We start from the raw sequence: 25,127 nt of genomic DNA on the forward strand, positions 1-25,127 counted from the left end.
CCATGGAGCAAGGAGCCCAATGCGGGGACTCCATCCCACCACACTGGGATCACGACCTGAACGGAAGGCGGTTGCTTAACCAACTGAGCCACCCAGGCGTCCCTGAAGTGAGGACTTCTAAAAACCATAATCAAAATGCCTTTATCACCTGTAACAAACTAACAATAATACTTCAATCTTAACTAATTCTCAGTCCATTGTTCAAATTTTGCAAAGAAATGATGATAATGATTGGCAATGAACTTAAGCTGGCTAGGGAGAGAAGGAATAAGGGAGGCTCTGGAGTTCGGGATCCTGGAAAGGTGGCTGGATCAGTAGACTGAAGGTCCTAGGGGTGGGCACATTATTGAGTTAAAAGCCTTCAGGGAGTGAGCTGGAGGGGTTGGAGGTGGTCCCACTTTCATCTGGGTCTGCGGTTCAGTCACAACAGTCTTCTTTTCCAATTGATTAGATGAGACCAACTCCTTCCAATCTAATCTCTTTCCCACAATCTCATCCTTGTTAACTCCCCCGCCTGACAGTCCCAGAATCTGCAGACGACAGGAGGTCCTCCTTGCACACACTTGGCACGCCTTCAGAGCACTTCTAATCATAATCTCAAAACTATAGGAACACGTGTTTGTTTGAGATCTCACTCTGTTCAGACCTGTCTCCTTTGTTCACTGCTGTCACCGCCAACGCTTAGGACAGCGTCAGTAGGGCACGCTCCATAAGTACTTGTTGGACAAAGGAGGGAGGGTGTTCAATAACGGCAAATGCCACAGACTTCTAAACCCACCTGTAACACGTTTTCTAAGAAAGCTTCTAAATTATTTACTCTCAAGTGACGGTGGCCATTTCTTCACTTGTAAAAGGATATAAGGTAGGAGGGCCATCTCAGTTAATTACTTTAAGACTAAATTTGGCCCCTCCTCCCTGTCCTCTCCTGTATTGGAGAAACAACGCTCTAAAAACCCCTTATCAGCCCCAATCCGCTAGCGCATAAAGAAAACGCTTAATCTGGGTTTAAACACCAGGGCCTCCCGTGGTGGTTTACCTCATTCTAAAATGAGGGTTTACCTAGTTCTAAGATGGCCACGAAGGAGCAGGCCCCGCGGTCAGATTCTCCGAGTCGCGTGGGCAAACGCGCGGGACCGCGCCTCCGGAGGAGGATCTTAACCGCGCAGAACGGAAGTTCCTGAGCCTTCAAACCCGCGGGGAAGCAAGTCGGCAACGGACCAAGATGGCGGCGCCCAGTGAGGGGCAAGCTTTTGCCGCGGGGGTTGAAAAGAATTGGGGTGCAGTTGTTCGCTCCCCAGAAGGGACGCCCCAGAAAGTCCGGCAGCTGATAGATGAGGGGATTGCCCCGGAAGAGGGAGGCGCGGAAGCGTGAGTTCGCGAGTCCATCGTGGCTCCGGCGCCGGCGGATTGGACAGGGTTTGGGGAACGCAGGCCTGGGGGGATCCCCTGGGTGGTACTCAGTTGGCGGGGTTGGCTACGTCCCGGACTGTGAAGGAGAATGGGTTTCCTACATCTACTCGGCTTTAATCTTCTCGGGATGTACTGCCTTCTGCACCACGCGCGGAATTTTGTCCCCAGACAGGTTTTGGAGGGAAGGAGATAAAAAAGAGGACCGCTGGGGCGCCTGGGTGGCTCAGTGGGTTAAAGCCGCTGCCTTCGGCTCAGGTCATGATCCCAGAGTCCTGGGATCAAGCCCCGCATCGGGCTCTCTGCTCAGCAGGGCGCCTGCTTCCCTTCCTCTCTCTCTCTGCCTGCCTCTCTGCCTACTTGTGATCTCTGTCTGTCAAATAAACAAATAAAATCTTAAAATAAAAATTAAAAAAAAAATAAAAATTAAAAAAAAAAAAAAGAGGACCGCTAACTGAATATGCACCTGATATCTCAGTTGGGTTTCTTCAGCTTTTCTTGAGCCTTAGACACCTTTGGCAGCCTGATAAAGCTTATGAAACCCTTCTCAGAATATTTTTAAGTGTATGAAGTGAATTACATGGGATTATAAAAAAACAACAACAGTTACGTTGTAATGCAGTTATCAAGATAGTAGTAGAATTTAAAAAGTGATGCAGTGGGGTGTCTGGGTGGCTCAGTCGGTTAAAGCGCCTGCCTTCTCCTGGGGTGGTGGTCCCAGGGTCCTGGGATCAAGCCCCGCTTAGGGCTCGTTGCTGAGAGGGGAAGCTGCTTCTCCTTGTCCCTCTGCCCCTCCCCCCAGCTTGTGTGTGCTCTCTCTCAAATAAATAAAGTCTTTTTAAAAAATAAAACAAAATAATAAGAAGTGATGCAGTAACATGGTTCATTATTAAAGAGTTAATTAACATCTAGGAATGTCTGCGATGTACCGTAATTTTGAAGTAATCATAAGCATAAATGACATTTCAAACGTACAACCCTAATGTGGTGACAAAATACCTGATTTCCATTGGTTACATACTCACAGGTACTGCTGATGCTACTATATTTTGTGGGGTTTTTTTTATTACTTTCATTCATAATTGAAGGAAATGCTAAATTTCAGTTAGAGGTTAGTAACATAAATGTCACTTTTTTCTCATCCAAGTTTATGGATCCTCTCAATTTCTTTAAAGAACCACACCTCCCTGAGGCTCTCTGACCCTCCGTGAAAGAGTCTTTGAGTTTATTTCTTTTGAGTCATAGTAGTTGGTGTCACCCTTTATTTATTAAAATGACTTTTGTCCTCAGTAGTTCCTCCCTCTCCCACACGCTGTTGAAATACCTTTCACTGAAAATAAGATAATTGTTTTGTTGGGGTTTTTCTCCCTGAATATTTTTCATGAAATTGCCTGAAGATCTTTACTTTTTTTTTTTTTTTTTTTTTTAAGATTTTATTTAGTTATATGACAGAGAGAGCACAGTGGGGGGCGTGGCAGGGAGAGGGAAAAGCAGGTTGCCCTCAGAGCAGAGAGCCCGATCCGGGGCTGGATCCCATGACTTTTAACCAACTGAGCCACCCAGGCACTGCTAAACATCTTTACTTTGATTTGAATTTTCAGATTAGTTCTTTTTTGGGAGAATGGGTACCAAGAGCCGACCCAGGTAGAAATATCAAAATTATTCTCCCTGTGTTAAAAGAGTTAAATTTCTAAGGTGGCTCAAATTGTATAACACATAGAAGCCTTGCGTCTAATTTTGTGTTTACTGAAATTGTGTGAAATACTATTGGAGACCAGTGAGTGAGCTAGAACAGTTTGCTGGTATAGATTAGTAGGTATGGCCAAACTGTAAAGAGATTTGAATGCCAGACTGAACAATGTGGATTCTATTTAGTAAGTATTATGAAACCATTGATAATTTTAAGCAGAGGAATGACATAACTGAAATGATTTTTAGAAAGGTTAAAATCTAGTGTGGCATGATTGATGCTATGATGTGCCACAAAGTGAGGTGCAAAATGTTTGGGCAAAGTGATGCTCTGGAAGGATTACCAAGAGCTCTGCCACTTTATTTTAGGAAGGACACATCTGCCACATTCCAGTCAGTTAATGGATCGCCCCAAGCAGAACTGCCTCCATTGGAATCTACAAGCAAAGAAGCCTTCTTTAGCAGAGTGGAAACGTTTTCTATATCCTTTTTTTTGGTCGTGTGAGCTGCACTTTCTCCCTGCTCCTGGAACTGTTACTCCTCCTTTTTCTCTGATGTTTTAAATTCAAGAATTAAACTTGGTAAGGGGCAACTGGCTGGCCCAGTTGGTAGAGCATGCAATTCTCAATGTCAGGGTTGTGAGTTCAAGTCCCATGCTGGGCATGGAGCCTAGTTAAAATTTTGAAAAAAAGATAATTTGGTAGGAAATTTTATAGGAAAATTAGCATCATAAAATGTTATTCCTCAAAGGAATATTTGAGATGACCGGACATCGCTTCTCGGTCTTTTGACTACAAACAAGTGTTGAGATGACCTGACCTTTTCACAGAAGAAAACACTAAGAGCTTGAGAGCAGAAGAAATAATAATAACTAACACTTTAATGTAACATGTTTTCACATATATTATCACATTCGATCATCCCCTTAAGCCTGTGAAAATAAGTATTATTATTATTATACTTATTTACAGAAGAGGAAACAGTTTTGGGTAGGTTATGTGACTTGCCTCTGGTCAAGCTGCTGGCAAATTGCAGAGCCAGGGTTACAGCGTAAGGCTATTGGTACCTAAACCCAATGTTTTGTTTTGTTTTTTTTAAAGATTTTATTTATTTATATACAGACAGAGATCACAAGTAGGCAGAGGGGCAGGCGGGGGCGGGGGCTGGAGGAAGCAAGCTCCCCGCTGAGCAGAGAGGCCGATATGGGGCTCGATCCCAGGACCGTGAGATCATGACCCAAGCTGAAGGCAGAGGCTTTAACCCACTGAGCCACCCAGGCACCCCAAAACCTAATGTTTTTTGAGACTGCCTACTACACTTACTCTTTCTGAATTTTCCTCTGTATATTATCTATTATTACATAACGAAATTACACTACAACTTAGTGGTTTAAAACAACCAACCACTTATGTCACAATTTCTGTGGGTCAGGAATGTTGGTTGGATCCTCTAGTTTAGGGTCTCTCACAGGCTGCAGTCGGGATGACAGTTGACCTGTAGTCATCTTCAGGCTCCACTAGGAAAAGATGTACTTCCAGGCTCACTCACGTGGCTGTTGGACTGAGGGCTTCAGGTCTGTAGTGGCTGTTGGCTAGAGCCCTCCCTATGTTCCTTGCAAAATGGGTCTCTCCACACAGACATTTCACAACATGGCAGCTGGCTTCCATCAGAGCGAGCAAGTGAAAGAGCGTGAAAGAAGCTAGACTCTTTGTGACCTGATCTCAGAGATGACCTCCCATCACTTTTGCCCTTTATTCACTAGAGTGATTTTTTTCAAAAATAAGAAACGATTACCGACTTGCAGACTTTATTGCACGGGTTACAAAAAACTTCCTTTCTGAGCTACTTGTAAGTTGCCAGAGTGATCCCTCACTACCCCCAAATGTTTTCCTACAAACAAGGACTTTTTCCTACATAACTGCAACACAGCCATCAAAATCAGGAAGTTTCACTTAATAAATTACCGCCATCTAACCCTCAGCTTCTAGTCATTTCAACAGTTGTCCTAGTAATATTCTTTATAACAAAAGGAACCAGTTGAGATTCCTGTTTTTCTTTGAGTCTCATGATTGTGATGCTTTTGAAGATGACAGTCCCGTTGTTTTGTTGAGTGTCGCTCCCATCCGTCTGCTCTTTCCTTCCAGTTAGATTCAGGTAGTGTAGGAGCCTCCCAGAATGGCGCTGTGTCCCCGTTGCATCTCATCACGTGGCACAACGATTTTGACTTATCCCTTTCCTGGCAATGATTCCTTTGTTCACTTGATTCAGGGACTGTCTGTCCATCTTTTCCACGGTAAAGTAACTCTCTTCTTTCTTTGTAATTAAAAAAAGTGTTTTGTGCAGAGGTGCTTTGAAACTATGCAAATATCCCATTCGTCATCAAACTTTGTTAAGTAGTAATTTATTCATAGCAGCCTGGGCTGCTTTTTTTATTTAGTGGGTTATAATCCATTACTCTCATGATCTATTTTGATACTCCAGTGATCCCTGATTTGGTAAGTGGGGGCCCCATGGGGATGTTCTTTCCACCCTACTTGGCTTCAACACCTCAAGGTGAGCAGCCCCTTTTACCCACCTTGGGTACTGACACCTGGCACTGAGCTGCCTCCCCTCACCCTCCTGGCTGTCCTCCTTGCTCACCACTTGATGGCTTTATGAATAAATTGCTCAGGAAGAGGAAGGTATTTTAAACATCCTTCTACTGCTGCTCCTTGGAATAATTCCTGATTTTTTAATCGTAATTTTTTCAAAGATTTTATTTATTTGACAGAGAGAGAAAGCAAGCACAAGCAGGGGTAGGGGCAGAGGGAGAGTGAGAAGCAGGCTCCAGGGGGCCCGACATGGGGTTCAACCCCAGGACCCTGAGATCATGACCTGAGCCAAAGGCAGACACTTAACTGACTGAGCCACTCAGGCACCCATAATTCCTGATTTTTGCTTGGTACTTAGAACCATTTTCTTTGAGTCTTTTTTGTTTTCAGCGGATATGAATTGATCACCACTTTAGATGTGACAGTCATTTATGTAACACAGCTGGTTAAGTAATTCTGTTACTTTTATTTTAATTTAATTTATTTATTTACTTACTATTTTTTTAAGTAGACTCCCAGCATGGAGCCCTTTAACGTTCATATCTAAATTCTGTTTTCTAGCTTTCCAGCCCTCTTTTGCTGAAATTGAAATATTTTCAAATTCCTACAATTTTGAACATATAAGATACACAGGGCTTTGTAGAGAAAAAAAGCATAATTGTTCCCCTCTGGTCATTTTTCAAACAACTTTCATTATTCTGTGAAGTATGTGTGTTTTAAAAATAGTTTTTTCACCCTTTTCTTCGTGCTTTTCCTCTTAATCTGTTTATCCCCGTATATACAAAAGAATGAGTTAAAGTTTTAATTTCTGACTTACTCATTTTAATATGCCTGCAGCATTGTTTTTCTTAACGTGAATACTCTCTGAAATGGGCAGGTAAGCCCTCCGAGCTGTCTCCACTCGTCTGTGCGAAATACGGCTGGGTCACAGTGCAGTGCGACATGCTGAAGTGCTCCAGCTGCCAGGCTTTTCTCTGTGCCAGTTTACAACCAGCTTTTGATTTTGACCGATGTAAGTATAAAGCACAAATTATACTTTCCTCCATGTTCACAGATACTAGATGAATTTTTCCTGAAAGACCAGTCACAAAAAAACAAAACAAAACAAAAAAAAAACCAGTCACCTATGTTGATCAAAGAATATGTACTGTCTCATAGATCAAGGTGAATTTGTGATTGTCTTCATCTTAATTATTAGCTTCAGTTACTACTTTTTTTTTTTTTTTTTTAAACGAAGCTACTTTAGAGTGAACCTGACTTTATGCATTCTGAGGAACTAACAGCAGGGTATGTTTACTTTATGGTTCCAAAATATATACTCAAAGAGACAAGGCACTTTGATGAAGCCTGGTGCTTGGAAATACCCTGCCTTATAAGGTACATGCTATCTCCTTTGTCCTTGATCTTAGGATCTTGCTCTAGAACTTGTTCTGTGAAAAATATTAAGATTATACAGTGCTAATATTTTCATATCTTTTAACATTATCTTAGTCATTTTTGTTTTTAATTCTGTCTATATTCTTAAAAGTTCTTGGCCATTTGATTTTGAATTTATATAACGTTTTCTAAGGCAGTACTCCTTTTGTGGGTTTCAGATAAGGACCGATGTGCTGAGCTGAAGAAAGCCTTGTGCACCGCCCATGAGAAGTTCTGTTTCTGGCCAGACAGCCCCTCCCCAGGTACTCATTTCCAGGATCTCCCATTTACCATGTCTTCTTGGTTATTGCATTTCTAGTATTGCCTATATCTTTGTGAAAATCTAGTCTTTGAGGTTTCTTTTCTTCCTTTCTATTTGTGCTTTTCAAGAACTTACATTCATCCACTTGTTATTACTAAGCTTTATTATAGGCAGTCAGCATGCCAACAGCTCAGCCATGTAGACATTATCCCTCATAATTCTCACAGGGGCCCTGGGAGCTAGATTCTCAACCCAGTTTTGGGGGTGAGGAAACAGAATCAACTGGTGAGGAGGCAAAACAATGGTTTTATCTGATTTGAAACTCTGCTTTTCCCACCATAGCAAGCAATCTCATGTTCTCCCCAGGCTTCCTTTGATGCACTAATGGTGGCAGTTAAAGGGGGTTCCGTTGCTAAAGCAGACTCACCAGGAAGCCAAATGAGAGTGATTACAAACATAGTTTATCACAGTGAAATGACACATTGTGACAACAGCACTGAAGCCAAAGACCGCCTGTAGAAGGGCCTTGGAAGGCACACTCCCTTGAATCTGGTGACTTTGTGATTGTCTTCACTCTAATTATTAACTTTAGTTGTTACTTTTTTTTTTTTTTTTTTAAGAACTAAGCTACTTTAGAGTGAACCTGACTATGTATTCTAGGAAACTAACATCAGGGTATGTTTTCTTTATGATTCCAAAATTTATACTTCGGCTAAGAGACACAGCAGGTTTATGAAGCCTCACACTCTAGAATGCTCTGCCTTATAAGATACATGATAGCTCCTTTGTTACTGATTTTCAGATCTTGATTTAGAACTTGTTCTGTGGGGGCGCCTGGGTGGCTCAGTGAGTTAAAGCCTCTGCCTTGGCTCAGGTCATGATCCCAGGGTCCTGGGATCGAGCCCCGCATCAGGCTCCCTGCTCAGCAGTGAGACTGCTTCCCCCACCCCTCTCTGCTTGCCTCTCTGCCTAATTGTGATCTCTGTCTGTCAAATAAATAAATAAAATCTTTAAAAAAAAAAAAAAGAACTTGTTCTGTGAAAAATAGTAAGGTGATGCAGTTGCTAATATTTTTATATATTTTGAGGTTATTTTAGTTATTTTTAATCGTGTCTGTACCCTTAAAAGCTCTTGGCCTTTAAGTGTTTGTATGCACAAAAAGCCCAAAATGTAGTAACAAGTGGCATTTTTTAAAAAAAGATTTATTTACCCATTTTAGAGAGAGAGAGAGAAAGCGTATGCATGAGTGGGGAGGCGGGTAGAGGGAGAGAACCTTCTAGCAGACTCCCACTGAGTATGGAGCCTAATGCAGGGCTTGATCCCAGGAGCCTAAGATCATGACCTGAGCTGAAATCAAGAATCAGGCACTTAATTGACCGAACCACCCAGACACCCCAGCAAGTGGGATTTTTAAATATTTCACTGGTTGGGGCACCTGAGTGGCACAGTTGGTTGGGCATCAGACTCTTGGTTTTGGCTCAGCTTGTGATCTCAGGGTCGTGAGTTCAAGCCCTGCGTCAGCTTAGCGCTCAGCACAGAGTCTGCTTGAGATTCTCTCTCCCTCTACCCACCCCCACCCTGCTATCTCTCTCAATAAATCTTTTTAAAATAAATAAATATATCTTTTACTGGTCACATAAGCTTATTCCTGCTGAGTAACCAGCCTCCACAGCAGAGCCCTCCAGAGGGCTCACCAAGACCAGGGGCAAAACTTCATGCCTGCAGACATTAGTGCCATGTAGGTCTACCTTTTGTTTCAGTCGAACAGCTCAGGCCAATTCCAGGGTCACTGACGCCTGGGAATATTCCATGAATGACCACTAAGAGGAAGAAATAGATTGAAAGTGGGGGCGCCTGGGTGGCTCAGTCAGTTGGGTGTCTGCCTTTGGCTCAGGTCATGATCTCAGGGTCCTGGGATCAAGCCCTGAGTTGGGCTTTCTGCTCAGCAGGGAGTCCTCTTCTCCCTCTCCCTCTGCCCCTGCTCGTGCTCTCTCTGTTGCTCACTCTCTCTCAAATAAATAAATAAAATCTTTAAAAAAGAGAGAGGGGGCGCCTGGGTGACTCAGTCATTAGGTCTCTGCCTTTGGCTTGAGTCGTGATCCTGGGGTCCCGGGATCGAGCCCCTCATCTGGCTCCCTGCTCAGCAGGAAGCCTGTTTTTCCTTACCCACTCCCTCTGCTTGTGTTCCCTCTCTCACTCTCTCTCTGTCAAATAAATAAATAAATTTTTTTTTAAATTTATTTATTTGTCAGAGAGAGTGAGCACAGGCAGACAGAGTGGCAGGCAGAGGCAGAGGGAGAAGCAGGCTCCCCGCTGAGCAAGGAGCCTGATGTGGGACTTGATCCCAGGACGCTGGGATCATGACCTGAGCCGAAGGCAGCCGCTTAACCAACTGAGCCACCCAGGCGTCCCTAAATAAAATCTTTTAAAAAAATAAAAAAGAGAGAGATTGAAAGTATCTATGGAGTGCCATTTACTGATAATGAAGGGAAGATAAAAAGGAACTATTAAGGAATAACATTCTTAAAGTGAAGATGATGTGTAACAAGGAGATTCTGCTGTTGGCCTAGCTATTTCACTGTGTAGTAGGACTGACCTCAGTCCCATGAGGATGTAAAACCTCCCAGTATACCCAGTCCAGGTTTTTAGGATCTGCCCAGGACTCTGTTGGTGGTTCCCAACTCTTATTACTATATACTATGATTTCTTGGTCCACCTCCTTGCCAACCTCTAACTCCTATCCTGACTTTTTTTTTTTTTTTAATTTATTTGATAGAGATCACAAGTAGGCAGAGAGGCAGGCAGAGAGAGAGGGGGAAGCAGGCTCCCCGCAGAGCAGAGAGCTCGACTTGGGGCTCAATCCCAGGACCCTGGTATCATGACCTAAGCTGTAGGCAGAGGCTTTAACCCACTGAGCAACCCAGGCGCCCCCTGACTTTTCTTTTGAGCTTGACTCATTTTCAACTACCTTCTAAACATTTTCATGTAATGACTTGTTGTAGGCACCTGGAACTCAATATATACAAAACTGAAGTCTGCATTTTAGACCTAAACCTTACTTCTCATATATTTTCTCCATCTTAAATGGCACTGACCCCACTCCCCCAAGTTATCCTAGACAGAAACCTGGACATCCCCTTAGATGCCCTTCTCTATCTGTCATCACCACCCACTCCTGTGCATTCTACCTCCTAAATAGATCTTAAATGTGACCTTTCAATTATACCCACCCTTGGTTTTTTTCTTTCCAGACACTTTAGTGTGAAGAGAGGAAACCTACAACTATTTATACTTTAATGCTTACATTTATTAAGCATATCTAATAAATACAATTTTGAAGTAAATTTTTTCTAACATTTACCAACCTAAATTAAATCCCTTTAAACATTTTAATTTATAATTACTAACTTACTGGACTGATTATTTTGAACACATCAAACACTGAAGTAGACAAAATACTCACATATGTTAATTATAAAACATAAATTTTAACTTATATTAAAACATTTGCATGGCGGGTTTAAAATCTTCATTGCTTTTTTGCCTTCATCAATTTTCACTAATATTTTCTTAGGATTGTAGGAATCAGACCAAACCGTAAATTGGAAAGTGACCAGAAAGATGTTGGTACCTGGTTTTTTCTCCAAAGTTTTGTCAAACCGGAGCCACTGGTCATCAGAGCATGTGTCCTTCTTATTGTTAAACCTCACGTGATTTTTTGTTTTATTTTTTAATTTTTATTTATTTTTTTAAAGATTTTTTTTGTTTGTTTGTTTGTTTGTTTAATTTGAGAGAGCGAGAAGACAGAGAGCAGGGGGAGGAGCAGAGGAAGAGGGAGAAGAAGGGGGAAAGAATCTCAAGCAGACTCCCCCGCGGAGCAGGGAGCCCAGCCTGGGGCATGGTCTCACAACCCTGAGATCATGACCTGAGCCGAAACCAAGAGCTGGACACTCGGGGTGCCTGGGTGGTTCAGTCATTAGTAGGTCATGATCCCAGGGTCCTGGGATTGAGCCCCGCATCAGGCTCCCTGCCCGGCTGGAAGCCAGCTTCTCCTCCCACTCCACCCCTGCTTGTGTTCTCTCTCTCACTGTGTTTCTCTCTGTCAAATAAATAATATCTAAAAAAAAAAACAAAACAGTTGGACACTCAACACACTAAGCCACCTTGGTGCCCCTTCACTTGATTTTTTAAAATCCATATCTTTTTTGTTGGTTATAGTTTTTTTTATAATTGGACTTTGCTAGTAAAATGATATATCTTTTTAAATTGATGGCAAGTGTCTTGACATATTTGGTTACTTGCAACAACTTTTAATAATTTGAGAATATTTGGGGCACCTGGGTGGCTCAGTCGTTAAGCGTCTGCCTGCGGCTCAGGTTATGATCCCAGGGCCCTGGGATCGAGCCCCAAATTGGGCTCCCTGCTCTGCAGGAAGCCTGCTTCTCCATCTCCCACTCCCCCTGCTTGTGTTCCCTATCTTGCTGTATCTCTCTCTGCCATATAAATAAATAAAATCTTTTTAAAAAATGGTTTCAGAATATTTAATAACATTAGAGACCAAAATCTGGTTGCTAATGATATAATAAATGGTGAATAAAAGTGCTATTTTTACTGCTTTTGTACCTCTTAAGAACAAAACTAGAAAAGAGATTTTTTCCTCTTTTTTTTTTTTTAAAGCATACTTACGGTTGAGGGATAATTGACATAAAATAAGCTGCTCATATTTAGAGGTACAGTTTTAGAGGTACAGTTCCAACATATTTGTATGCTCGTGAAACTGTCACCGCTAGATTTCTATTTAATATCATGAGTTTGTATTCATTTTCCCAATTTAATGCTGTATATTACTGTACCCTATTTTTCTTACAGTCTGAGGTTTCATTGATCATTAAAAGTTTTTTTAGCAGATTCTAACTTTTTTTAATTAATAAATATCTTTTTTTTTTAATTACTTTTTTAAAAAATTTTTATTTATTTATTTGAGAGAGAGAGAGATCACAAGTAGGCAGAAAGAGGGAGAAGCCGGCTCTCTGCCCAGCAGAGAGCCCAATGTGGGGCTCAATCCCAGGACCCTGAGATCATGACCTGGGCCAAAGGCAGAGGCTTAACCCACTGAGTCAGCCAGCCACCCCGAACAAATATCTTTATTAACTAAAGTCAGTGGTAGACATTAGGGTTCACTCTGTTGTACATTCAGTGAATTTTGACAAATATATAATGTATCCACCATGACATTATCGTATAGAACTGCTTCACTGCCCTGAAAATCCCCTGTGCTATACCGGTTCATCACTCTCTCCTCCCCTCCCCCTGAATCCCTGGCAACCACTGATCATTTTACTGTCTCCATAGTTTTACTGTTTCCAGAATGTCATATAGTTGGAATCCCACAGCATGCAGCTTTTCAGACTCGCTTCTCTCTACATAGCACTATATATTTAAGGTTCCTCAGTGTCTTCTAGAATTCACTTTTTTTCATTGCTGGATAATATTACATTGTATGGACATACCACAGTTTAATGTTATTGCATTCTGTTTCGTTAAAATAACTGGTTTATAAATGAGGTAAATGATAAACTGATTTCAGAACCTAAGAAGGGGAGTCATAACTATAGTTTTAAAGCTATTGCCTAAAATACAATATTAGGTTTTTGCTGGACACAAGGGTCTAAACAGCTTGATCCCTGTTTTAGGAGCTTAGATATTGTTGGGGAAAAAAGTCTATGTATATGAGATATTTAGTAACAAAAGGGTAACAACAAAACAAAGGGTAACAACAAAACAAAAGTAAAGGAGCTATAAGAAACTAGGAATTCAGGGCGCCTGGGTGGCTCAGTGGGTTAAAGCTTCTACCTTCGGCTCAGGTCATGATCCCAGGGTCCTGGGATCGAGCCCCGAGTCAGGCTCTCTCTGCTCAGCATGTAGCCTGATTCCCTGCCTGCCTCTCTGCCTACTTGTGATCTCTCTGTCAAATAAATAAAAATAATATCTTAAAAAAATAATAATAAAAGAAACTAGGAATTCCCTAGTACTGTTGAAGACTAGAAAGAACTGGCAAGTGCTGTAATAGAAACTCTGTAAAAGCTTTTGGTCACTCACTGGTAATGAGACCTGGGTATGTTACTTTCATATTCCTTGGATTCCTCATCTGTAGAATTTGTATGATAATAATATCTGTCGCAGGGACGCCTGGGTGGCTCAGCGGGTTAAGCCGCTGCCTTCGGCTCAGGTCATGATCCCAGGTTCCTGGGATCGAGTCCCGCATCGGGCTCCTTGCTCGGCAGGGAACCTGCTTCTTTCGCTGCCTCTGCCTGCTTGTGTGTACTTGCTTACTCTCTCTCTCTCTGGCAAATAAACAGAATCTTAAAAAAAAAAAAAATAATAATAATAATAATAATATCTGTCGCACTGGGTACTTTTTTAAAATTTAAATTCAATTAATTAACAAACAGTGAATCATTAATTTCAGAGATAGAGGTCAGTGATTCATCAGTTGCATTTAACACCCAGTGCACATTCCATCATGTGCCCCCCTTACTGCCCATCACCCAGGTACCCATCCCCCACCTGCCCGGTCAGTAAGAGCTTTGTAACATTGATGTTCCTTCTCTCCACCCTTCTGCCACTGCTGTCTTACAGGGATTATTACCTTAAATCACTTTAATGTCTGCTAAGCTTATTTTTTTGCATCCCGACTGACCCCTTACAATCTCTACTCTAAACTAATGCGTATTGTCTATAATATCACTCTTTCAGGGGTGATGATCCCAGTGACCTGGAATCAAGTCCCACATTGGCCTTCTTGCTAAGGGGGGAGCCTGCTTCTCCCTCTACCTGCCACTCCTCCTACTTGTGCACATTCAACCTCTTGCTGACAAATAAATAAAATATTAAATAAATAAATAAACAAATAGAATATTTTTTTAATTTTTAATTTTAATGTGAAATTAAAAAAAAACTTTCAGTAATTTCTCATCACATATGTTAGTAAAGTTGTGGTCTAATTACTCTCTACACTTTAACCCCATCTTCTGCTCCTTTCTATAGGCACATTTTGTCCCAGTCCCGTGAAGCTATGTAGAATTCCCCACCTGGGCACTTCCTTTGAGACTTAGCTTTTACACACTGTTGTTGGTCTTTGAATTCAGCTCAGCCTGACTGCTTCTGAGAAACCCTACTCGCCTTCAAATATTTTATCAATTTTATTGGTTCCTGTCCCATATTGTTTTATATACATCTTTTATTTTTTACAATTTACACCAAATGATCTTCCAGTGTACTTTGTCTACAGATCGATTTGGGATGTTGCCATTGGATGAACCTGCTGTTCTTGTTAGTGAATTTCTAGATCGTTTTCAAAGCCTTTGTCACTTGGACCTCCAGCTTCCTTCCTTGAGGCCAGAGGACTTGAAAACTATGGTGAGTTTTTCTTGGCTAGCCTACAGTGGCCTTCAGTTGTCACTGCCATTTGTACATGAAGGATTTCTTTACATGACAGAGGATTTAGATTGCTATGAAGAGAACTAGTTGTTTGTCCCTCAACTGACCTTTTCCAATCTCCACCAGAAGGGCAACTATGGAGAGATTAAGTAAATATGATCCATTGAAACTTCTAGATAGGCTTCTTTAAATGGCATTACGTTCAATTTTATCCTGATTTGTTACTTAAACTATTTAACAGAAGATACTGAAATATGACCTCGTATGGTTTATTGCATATCATTTCCCACAGAAAATACTACAGGAGAAGTTACAAACTCCCTTCTCCCCTGTGAATAGAAATTAGAAATGCTCTGGCCCATGTGTACTTTGAAAACTGAATATCTAGTGTCCCGTTTCCTCACCCTGTAGACACGCCAAAGACAAGCTTTACTATAGGAAATAGAAGCTATTATTTTGCTTCTTCAAGTTGAGAGGCTGTTTGGATTTTAGCGAAAGTTTAACTTCGATTATTTATTTATTTAAGATTTATTTCTTTATTTTAGACAGAGAGCATGGGGGGAGGGGCAGGGGAAAGAGAGAGTCCCAAGCAGACTCCTTGCTGAGCACCAGGCTCTAACTCAAGACCCCAAGATCATGCCCCAAGCCAAAACCAAGAGTCGGGCACTCAACCAACTTAGCCACCCAGGTGCCCCAACTCTGTGCCTATTTTAAATGTCCCTTGTCCCTAGCCAAGGCAGCTTTTCTGTTCCCCTTGTCAGTTCTTTATTATTCTTAGAACAAAAATAAAGACCTTGGCAAGCTCTCTTGTTCTGTCAAGAAGTAAATCCATTGTCAGGTTAAGATATAAATAGTAATGTGTAGAAGTTTATAGGTTTCAGAGAAAATCTGCAATTGGTAAATTGAAAACAAATTAGAACTAAGAGAAGATTTGGTAGTTCTAGGACAACTGCTACCTTTCTCAGTCAGCAGATGCGGACAATTCAGAAAGCTTCTGTCTATAACCTTATCCCTGTCCTAAAAGTGAGCCTTCCGTAGTGAAGAGAATTGTCTTTGTGTCTGGGATTTCCTTCATGATTTTTGCCTTATATCATCTAGATAATATCCTCATTTGTGATTTTTGTGGTTGGAAATTTCAGTTTGTTACCTTGGTTCCATTGTAGTGCTTGACAGAAGACAAGATCAGTCTTCTCCTGCACCTGCTTGAAGATGAACTTGACCACCGAACTGATGAGAAAAAAACTGCAAGCAAATTAGGCTCAGACATCCAAGTCCACGTCACTGCCTGTGTCCTCTCTCTGTGCGGCTGGGCGTGTAGGTTAGTCGGTGACTTTGCAGGGCACATGAGCTCTGACAACATCATACACTGGCATACATCAGTCACTAATAGTATTGGAGGTCCCATGATGTTTCCTGTCGGAAAAACAGACAAAACCTGAGCAAGTGGTGAGGGGACAGTAAGAATCACTAACAGAATTTGAACTCAGGAATTCTTGGATACACCTGAACTTTGGTTTGTTTTTTTTTTTTTTCACTGTCCCAGCTGAGAATCTGTGCTCTTGGAAACAGTGAAGCTCCTTTCTGTCTACAGAAAGGAAGAAAAATCCATTGAATTCATAAAAACTACCAAAGGAAATGCCAGCTGGAGTCCTCAGGCCCCTGTGTTGGTGTTCCCATTCTAGTTGCTCAATTTGGCTTAGACTCTCTCTGATATAGAAAACTGTTGGAACCGGGGAGGGGAGGTGCGGGGGGGACCTGGCTGGCTCAGGCGGTGGAGCACTGACTGACTTATCTCAGGGTTGTGAGTTCGAACCCCAGGTTGGATGTAGAGATGACTTAAAAATAAAATATTTAACAACAAAAAAAGAAAGAAAGAAAGGAACCAGTCTAGATTTACTTTAAATATATTTTCTTTGATAGATTAAGGAATATTTTTCATTTAAAAGGAAAATGTTTCAAAAGGAATAGGAGAAATTTATAAAACTTAACATTCAAGATAGTCTTGCCTTAGAGGTTACACCAAGACCCTTAGATCTTTCTCTAGGAACTTTGTGAGAGACGATGGAGTTGGGGGCCTGAGATGACATGATTCCCAGTCCACTGGGCTGTTCCAGAGCTTTGTTTGGCAAGACAAAGCATTCTCACGAATGATTACACTTAGTCCCTTGGAAATGTTACCCTTTGAGAAAACTCTCTTTTCTGTTCCTGCCTAGTTCTTCTTTGGAACCCCTGCAGCTCTCCCTGATAAGCTGTTCACAGTGTATGAGGAAGGTGGGGCTCTGGGGCTTCCAGCAGATTGAGTCCTCCATGACGGACCTGGATGCGTCTTTGGGCCTGACCAGCTCTCCCCTCCCAGGCCCTGAGGGGAAGCCGGAGCGCTTCCCTCTTGTGCCTGAGTCTCCTCGGAGGATGATGACCCGGAGCCAGGATGCCACGTGTTCCCCTGGCTCAGAGCAGGTATGGACTTAACTGGCTTGCTCTTGGGTGGCCTTTGTAAAAGTAGCACTCTTGCCAGAAGTGTTGTGGTGGAGAAGTCAGAGATGACCTGAGGCGGTGGGCTTCATTTCTGACCACATTGATCAGAAAACCTCGTTGCCAGTTGCAAGCCAGTTGCAGTGCAGAAGCTAAATTCATGATTTTGTATCAAAATCGATGATTTTTTGGGAGAGTTTAGTTTTGTTGACAGTTCAGAAGGTAAATTCTTAAGAGTTTAAAGTATAAAGCCTTAGCTTTGACCTGCTTCTAAAAAAACTGACCATTATCTGTTATGTCATCTTCTGACCCTTATCCTTTATGTCATCTGTGTACTACTGTTACCTCTTCTTTCCTTCAGGCCGAAAGGAGCCCTGGTCCCGTCATCTCCCGAACTCGAAGCTGGGACTCTTCCAGTCCTGTTGACCGTCCTGAGCCAGAGTCTGCCAGCCCCACCACGAGAAGCCGGCCGGTGACCCGCAGCATGGGAACGGGAGACAGCACTGGCCTGGAGGTGCCGTCAAGCCCTCTCCGGAGAGCCAAGCGCGCTCGCCTCTGCTCTTCCAGCAGCTCGGTGGGTCCACCTACGTGTAGAAGTCCCCGTGCACAAGCAGCATGCCGGGCCCCCACCGTGTAGCACAGGGAAGCAGGCAGGATCCCTTCCTTGGGCCTGTGACTCTAAGGGGATAACGTGAATTAAGTTTCAAGGTGGGACAGCTACGGTTGGATGCCACATCTTTGCGGTGGATTCCAGAGAGGTAGTAAATATTTCAGACCCATGGGGATGGCAGTGAGATCAGGGAAACAGACCTGACCACGTACTGTTGGTTTAACACAGAGGGAAGGAAAGTATTTATAAAGAGAGTCGGCATGACATAGGCAGTGTTTAAAGGAGAACATCAGATTGGAAATAGGGGCGCTTGTGAGATTCTGGACTGGACGACTCCCGAATTGACATGGCTTCCGCCCTTCATCAGCACTGTTTCTCTTCCCCTCTCAGGATACATCGTCCCGGAGCTTCTTTGACCCCGCCTCTCAGCACAGAGACTGGTGCCCGTGGGTGAATGTCACACTTGGCCAGGAAACCAGGGAACATGGCGGAACGGAGGTAGACGCCAGTGCCGCCGCAGAGCCAGGCTGGAAGGCCGCGCTGAACATCCTCCTGGCCCACAAGCAGTCCGGCCAGCCGGCCGGAACAGACTCCACGGTGAGATAAGCCGCTGCCTGCGCAGGCGCCGCCCTTGCTGTTTATGGGACGAGGAACAAGAGGCGGTCCTATAATTAGCACCCTGCCTGCCCTCAGCATTCGGAAGTCAAGTTAGGTTGGGCCCTAGAGACTCGGCATGGAACTGATTCAGTCTTCCCGCAGTTGGTTAGCATTTGGCATTCCCTCAAATTCTGGTAAATTCTTTTTCTCCAACTAAAATGACACAAAGTAGAGAAGGAGTGTCGGAACAGGCACGGGTGGGCAGGCAGCTGCTCCGGCCTCATGTTGCAGACCAGCTGCTTTTCCTGCCAGTTGCTGTCACTTGCGTTTGGAGCCTGGCCAGACAGACCTTAGCTATCAGGAGCTCTGTGCTCCAACCCCCAGATTACAGTTTCGTTCTACGCTGGGGGCACGTTACTTTGCTCTGTTCCACAGCCCCAGGCTCGTGCACTGAGCCTCAGCTGGCCGTTGGAGTCGTGATCGCTGCTGCTTAGGGCACGTGGGTAGATGTGAATCCATCGTGACAGCTTAGAAAACAAGGGTGCACTCTGTGTAGAGGGTGCACTCTGTGATAGGAGGGTGGGCATTAAGGGATCATGGGAACTGGGTTCTCTTTCCTCTGCTGGCTGCTTCCCAAATTTGCCTTACAGCGTGGTATGAATAGAATAATGTCTGATCCCCATCCTGTCCAAGGACAAAGTAAAATAATACTCGCCAGTAGATGTTTACAAGAAGCACTCCCAGGTCTGTGGGATTCTGCTGGAGAGAACTGTAGAATTGCTAAAAGCCCGAGAATGTACATTTGTACCCTTAGTAAGACAATGCAGATGAAGGCTTCCCACGTTTTTCCACAGGAAAAAAAAACTTCATTTTTCCAATTTAAAAACTTCTGAAGATACATAAAGCTATCTGAGGGCAAATATCTGCACATATATTCTGTCCCCAGATCTTCCTGAAATAGAGTCTTATTGACCGCCCTCTGTCACTGTTTTACGAACAAGCAATCCCACAGGATTTTTGTGGGGTTTTTTGTTTTTGTGGTTTTTTCATTTCATTTTGTTTTGTTTTTATAGTGGGAGAAGTTGGCCTCATAATTGACCCTGGGTTCCAGGACTTTTGAGATCCTTTTTGGTGGTTTGTCTTTAACCCTCCCACAGCTGCTATGACTGGAAAGTTGAGAGCTTAATGAGGCTGGTTAAAGGATCTTGATGTTAGAACAAAGTTTATGTTGTTTTTTCAACTAAAGTTTCTTTTAACTTTGTCCCTCTATTCACTAAATTCCCCTCCATCATTAGTAAGAGCTCACATTCTCCCCAGCCCCTGCCCCGGGACTTTTCTTTTACTGAAACACTCATCCACAAAGAGGATAAGAAGACAGTGAAAATGTCTTCTGATACCCGAAACTGGAGGTAACTTCATGGATTATCTTGCTAGATGATCATTTATATTCTCACTGAGACCCTGTGCTCTTCATTGTGACTCTCACAGGCAGAGGGAACCAAGTGTTCTGATTCTCTGAGAACTTTTAGCTTTTAGTGCATTGCTTTGTCTCCCTGTAACACCATTTCTCAGAATCTCAGATCACCTCATAGGCATGATCAAGTGGCCGTGAGAATCTTCCTCTTATTAGCTCTGCCGGCTATAAATGGAGCTGAGAAGTCCAGGGTCATAGTTTAAACTTTGAAAGAGTCATTTAACTTTGTTTTACCCCTTGGTCTTGGATTATACTCTTAACACCAGCGAGGTATCATGTGAATGTGAATCCTTATTCACAAGAAATAAGGCCCTGGGGCCAGTTCGGCATCACGAATGGAAACCAGTGCAACACATATGCTGCACGAATGGTGGGTCCCAAGTGTCCGCCTCACACACAGAGATTAGGACAGATGCAGATACTTGGAGGGAGGACTCGAGGCGTGTTTGACAGGCTCAGAGTTAGCAGTAGTCTGACTGTAGAATGCAGGCGTTTTGATGTTTAGTCTGGTTTTAGATGTATATTATGTATACAGAATAAAAGTAATAATATAAAATTAACTCGTTTTTCTCAATCTTAGACCCCATCCCTGTGAGAGAAATTTACAAACCAAGCCTTAAAGCTGATACCCCACCCTTCATCTCTGTAAAAGAATTTAATCTCTAATAATGAGCTTTTCTACCTATAGAGTCTCTCGGAGAAATCAAGGAAGGTATTCCGAATATTCCGGCAGTGGGAATCGTTATGTTCATCCTGAAGCTATTCCAGATCTTCCTGGAGAGAAGCGGAATGAGTGACTTTGAGAAAAAAAGTCTGAATTCCTTTTTGGCCAGCTGATGCTAAGTTTTTCTCTGTTCCGGTTCAATCATTAGGAGCCCCTGTCCTTGCAAAAGGCAGTGAGTGTCATTGTCTGCATCTGACTGAGGGGGAGCCTGTGTCCATGCTGGGGTGGGGGCAGGTGGAGTTCAGCAAGCCCGCTTCTATTAAAGGAGTGTGGGGTTATTCCACCAGACGGAAGACCAAGGACTTGAGCACTTTTACCCTCTTTCAGTACGCGGCAGTGTTTTGAGGACTCTTCTATCCCGAGAATATGACAGTATGTATTAATAAAACATTTGTTAAGGTTCTTACTGCTGGAGAACTGCCTTCCTTCTTCCGTCTGGGCTGTTAGAAACAAGGCAGACACTGAGAAAATTCCAGGGGAGCACTAAGCAAAATCAAGGTTTCAGTTTGCAGATTGGCTGCAAAGCCAAAAATTTATTAATTTATTTATGATTCTAGTCAAAGAGATATTTCTTTTTTTTTTTTTTTTTCTTTTTTTGGAGGTGGGGGAAGAGTAGGGAGAGAATCTCAAGCAGACAGCACTCTGAGCACGGAGCCCTACACAGAGCTCGGTCTTGCAACCCCGAGATCGTGACCTGAGCCAAAATCAAGAGTCCTTAGACGCTGAACTGACTGAGCCAGTCCTAATTTTTAAAAGGGTACATCATGTTGCTATTGCTCCTAAGTCAACCCTCTATGAGGCCAGTAGAGCTGTTTCCAGGCTATGTTTGTAGGGGTGTTCTTTTGCCTTTGGCCTGAGAGCTCATGGTCACTCTCCATGGTCCCCTTAGCGGTCGACTGGCGGGGAGCTCTCTGACGTTCGCAGAAATGAGACTTTGGGCCCCGGGTGGAAGCTTTTGGTTCACTGGTGACTAAGTGAGTTTGGAGTCTGCCCTCTAGAAGCTCATATCCTCCAGGTCACCACTTCGGGAATGGTGTAGAATCATTAACACAAGGTGCTCAAAAGGACTACAACCCTAATTCCAGGGTATAATAATGTGGGTAAACTTTTTTAATTCCACTGTAATTTTTTTTGTAATTTTTTAAGGATTTTATTTATTTATTTATTTATTTATTTGACAGAAAGAGACAGTGAGAGAGAGAGAACACAAGCAAGGGGAGCTGCAGAGGGAGAGGGAGAAGCAGGCTCTCCACCGAGCAGGGAGCCTAATGCTGGGCTCGATGCCAAGGATCCCGGGATCATAACCTGAGCCAAAGGCGGATGCTTAACCAACTGTGCCACCCAGGCGCCCCTCAAGTCCACTGCAATTTTTATTCTCTACCTGCCTCCAACGAAAACACATTTCTTTAAAATAGGCAAAGCTCCACAAGCTTGTTTTGTGTGTGTGATTCAAGTATAAATGCAAGCAGATTGTGATAGACTTGATGTAATTCAAGAAACGGTCTCTTCCATGTGGGAGGCACCGTGCAAGCCCTCGTGTAATGCACACATAATCACTACCCATCTCAGTCTTCCAGAAGTCTATCATTCAGGCTGGAAGATACATTTGTACACAAATGTTGCACAAGAATGCTCAGTATTGGGGCGCCTGGGTGGCTCAGTGGGTTAAAGCCTCTGCCTTTGGCTCAGGTCATGATCCCAGGGTCCTGGGATCGGGCTCTCTGTTCGGCAGGGAGCCTGCTTCCTCCTCTCTCTCTGCCTGCTTCTCTGCCTATTTGTGATCTCCGTCTGTCAAATAAATAAATAATATCTTTAAAAAGAAAAAAAAAAGGAATGCTCAGTATTCTGGGAGGAGTATGATAGAAGAATTGAAGGGCACCCGGCAGGCTCAGTTGATAGTGTGTGACTTTTTTTTTTTTAAGATTTGTTTATTTGAGAGAGAACTAGCACGAGTGGGAGGGGCAGAGGGAAAGAGAAATAGAGAATCTTAAGCACACTTCCTGCTGAGCAGGGAGCCAGTGCGGGGCTGGATCTCATAGTCCTGAGATCATGACCTGACCAAAACACAGAGTCAGATGCTCAACCAACTGAGCCACCCAGATGCCCCAAGCATGCGACTCAATCTCAGGGTTGTGGGTTCAAGTCCCATGTAGGGTGTAGAGCTTATTTAAAATAATGTTTTTAGGGGGGGGAGAAAAGTAAATTCTCCTGTGTGGAATAGGAGAGAACTTCCGGGAAGGTATAGATTTGAGCTGGACTTGGAGATGAGTGGGAGATGTAGGCTCTGTGAGAACTGGGATCTTGTCCATCTTTTCTTTTTTTTAAGTGAACTCTACCGCCAACATGAGGCTCTAACTCATGACCCCAAAATCAAGAGTCACATGTTCTACCTACTGAGCCAGTCAGGTGCCTTGTTGTCTGTCTTGTTTAGACAACACTTGAAACTGCCTGGCACACAGTAGACATTTAATGAAATAAGGACATTTGAGGCTGAAGGAATGTTGTGAGCAAATGAGCAGAATTTATGTTCCTGAAAGAGCCAGCATTCAGCTGTGGCTAGGCCTGTACACTGAAGAATAGAAGAGAACGGGTAAGAGAACAGAAGTTGGGCCAGACTGGAGTCTTGTGTGTTCTGCTAAGGAGTATGGTCTTGATTCTGTGGGAAAAGGGAAACTTTTTGAGCAGGGAAATGACATTTGTACTCAGGAAGATCATTGTGGTGTGTGTGGATAGCACCTTAGGGGAGACAGAAAGGCTCTAAGGGAGTGTGATGGCAGGGACAGTGGATGACTTGACAGGAAGGTCAGTGACAACTTCAACGTGAACAATCTGGGCGTGAGGAAGAGGGAGGAATCCAGGGCGACCTCAAGGTCTGCCGCCAGCCATTCCAGATCGAGAACCCAGGTGTGGAGGGAATACAATAGTCGTATTTTTAACATGTTGAGTTCAGCATCTGTCTACAAACAATGTTCTAGAGGTCAGGAGAGGAGGACCCCGTGTATTAAAGTCGAGGGTCGTTGTTTCAAATTCTCCAAATCTAGAGACCCGCATAGAAGTAAAGCCATCCACCTTATGGTCAGCCTGTGTAGCTACATACCCAAGGCTCAAGGCTCCCCGTCTGAGTTTCTGTTGAATACGCTGCAAGGCTGGACTGAGTGTACTTTCAAGAAGTAGCGGTTGTTCTCAGATGGGGTGATGCTCAATTTTATGTGTCCGCCTCACTGGGCTGAGGGATACCCAGATAGCCGGTAAATTATTTCTGGACATATCCATGAGGCTGTTTCAGGAAGGGATAAGCTTTCAAATCAGTGAAGAAGTAAAGTAGATTACCCTCACCAATGTGAGTGGGGAGCACGCAATCCACGGAGGGCCTGAATAGAACAAAAAACAGGGGAAGGGTGAATGTGTTCTTTGAGCTGCGACATCTGCTGTCTCCTATTCTCGGACCTCAGAGCTCCTGGTTCTCGGGCCTTCGGGCGTGGGTTGGAATGGCACCACTGGCTTTCCTTGGCCTCCAGTTTGCATGAGACAGATGATGGGGTTCCTCGGCCTCTATGATTGTGTGGCCCAATTCCCATAGAGAAGCCCTTTGTATGTATCTATACCTACCACACTGATTCTATTTCCCTGGAGAACTCTGACTGATACAGATGGAATTGAGCTCATGAACTTCTTCCCAAAGCTGCTGTTCTTGTCCACACACTAGGACATCACTCCAACCCCAGGCTACTCGTTCTTCTTATGAGTTGTTCCCATCAAAGTTATTGGTGTGATCTTTCTAGGAACCCACCTTTCCTGATTTGAGTCTTCATTTGAAGATACAATTTTTCTTCTTTTGGCAGATACTTCAAAGAGAGGTAATTGGGATTGCTCAGTGGGTTAAGTGTCTGCCTTTGGCTCGGGTCATGATCTCGGGGTCTTGGGATCGAGCCCCGCATTGGGCTCTCTGCTCAGTGGGGAGCCTGCTACTCCCTCTCCCTCTACCTGCTACTCCCCCTGCTTGTGCTCTCCCTCTCTCTCTGTCAAATAAATAAAATCTTGAAAAAAAAGATAATTGCCTAAAATTTCATTTTTTGCTACTTTACCATCCTCAGAGTTGGTGCTGTAAATCATCACGGTAAGGAATTTACCTGCTTTCATGAGCCACAGTAGGTCGCTTACAAGGATGCTGTGTAATCTCTGTGCTAATCATCTGCTGACAAATAGAACTTCTGACGCCTTCCTCTCTACCTCGCAGGTGAGAACCTTCTTTGGCAGTCTTGGTCCCAGCATCAGGGTGAGCAGTGGTATCCTGGAGACTCCCTAGTTTGGCCAGTCCTCCCTGCTTTCGGACTCCCTTTTACTATTCTTCTCCACTAACGATCTCTAGGATCCTACGTATGGTTTTAACAAAGATTGCACTCCCTATCCAAGGAGAATTTGTTTTTACAGAGAGGAAAGACTGA

The 25,127-nt window shown here is 43.4% G+C and overlaps 1 protein-coding gene across 1 annotated transcript; it reads left to right on the forward strand.

Moving 5' to 3' along the window:
• Nucleotides 1-1,184: 1,184 nt before the first annotated feature.
• On the forward strand, nt 1,185-21,096 carry ZC3HC1 (zinc finger C3HC-type containing 1). The gene is made up of 10 exons (XM_032869261.1): nt 1,185-1,368; nt 3,466-3,577; nt 6,549-6,699; nt 7,283-7,366; nt 14,657-14,784; nt 15,969-16,123; nt 17,019-17,262; nt 17,639-17,851; nt 18,278-18,484; nt 20,647-21,096. Exons 1-10 carry the CDS (start codon nt 1,223-1,225, stop codon nt 20,713-20,715), a joined length of 1,509 nt encoding a protein of 502 aa, XP_032725152.1. The 5' UTR covers nt 1,185-1,222; the 3' UTR covers nt 20,716-21,096.
• The last annotated feature ends 4,031 nt before the right edge of the window (nt 21,097-25,127 follow it).

The sequence above is a fragment of the Lontra canadensis genome, unplaced genomic scaffold, assembly GCF_010015895.1.
Source record: "Lontra canadensis isolate GAN:19392208 unplaced genomic scaffold, GSC_riverotter_1.0 scaffold2, whole genome shotgun sequence".
In the NCBI taxonomy this organism is placed as follows: domain Eukaryota; kingdom Metazoa; phylum Chordata; class Mammalia; order Carnivora; family Mustelidae; genus Lontra; species Lontra canadensis.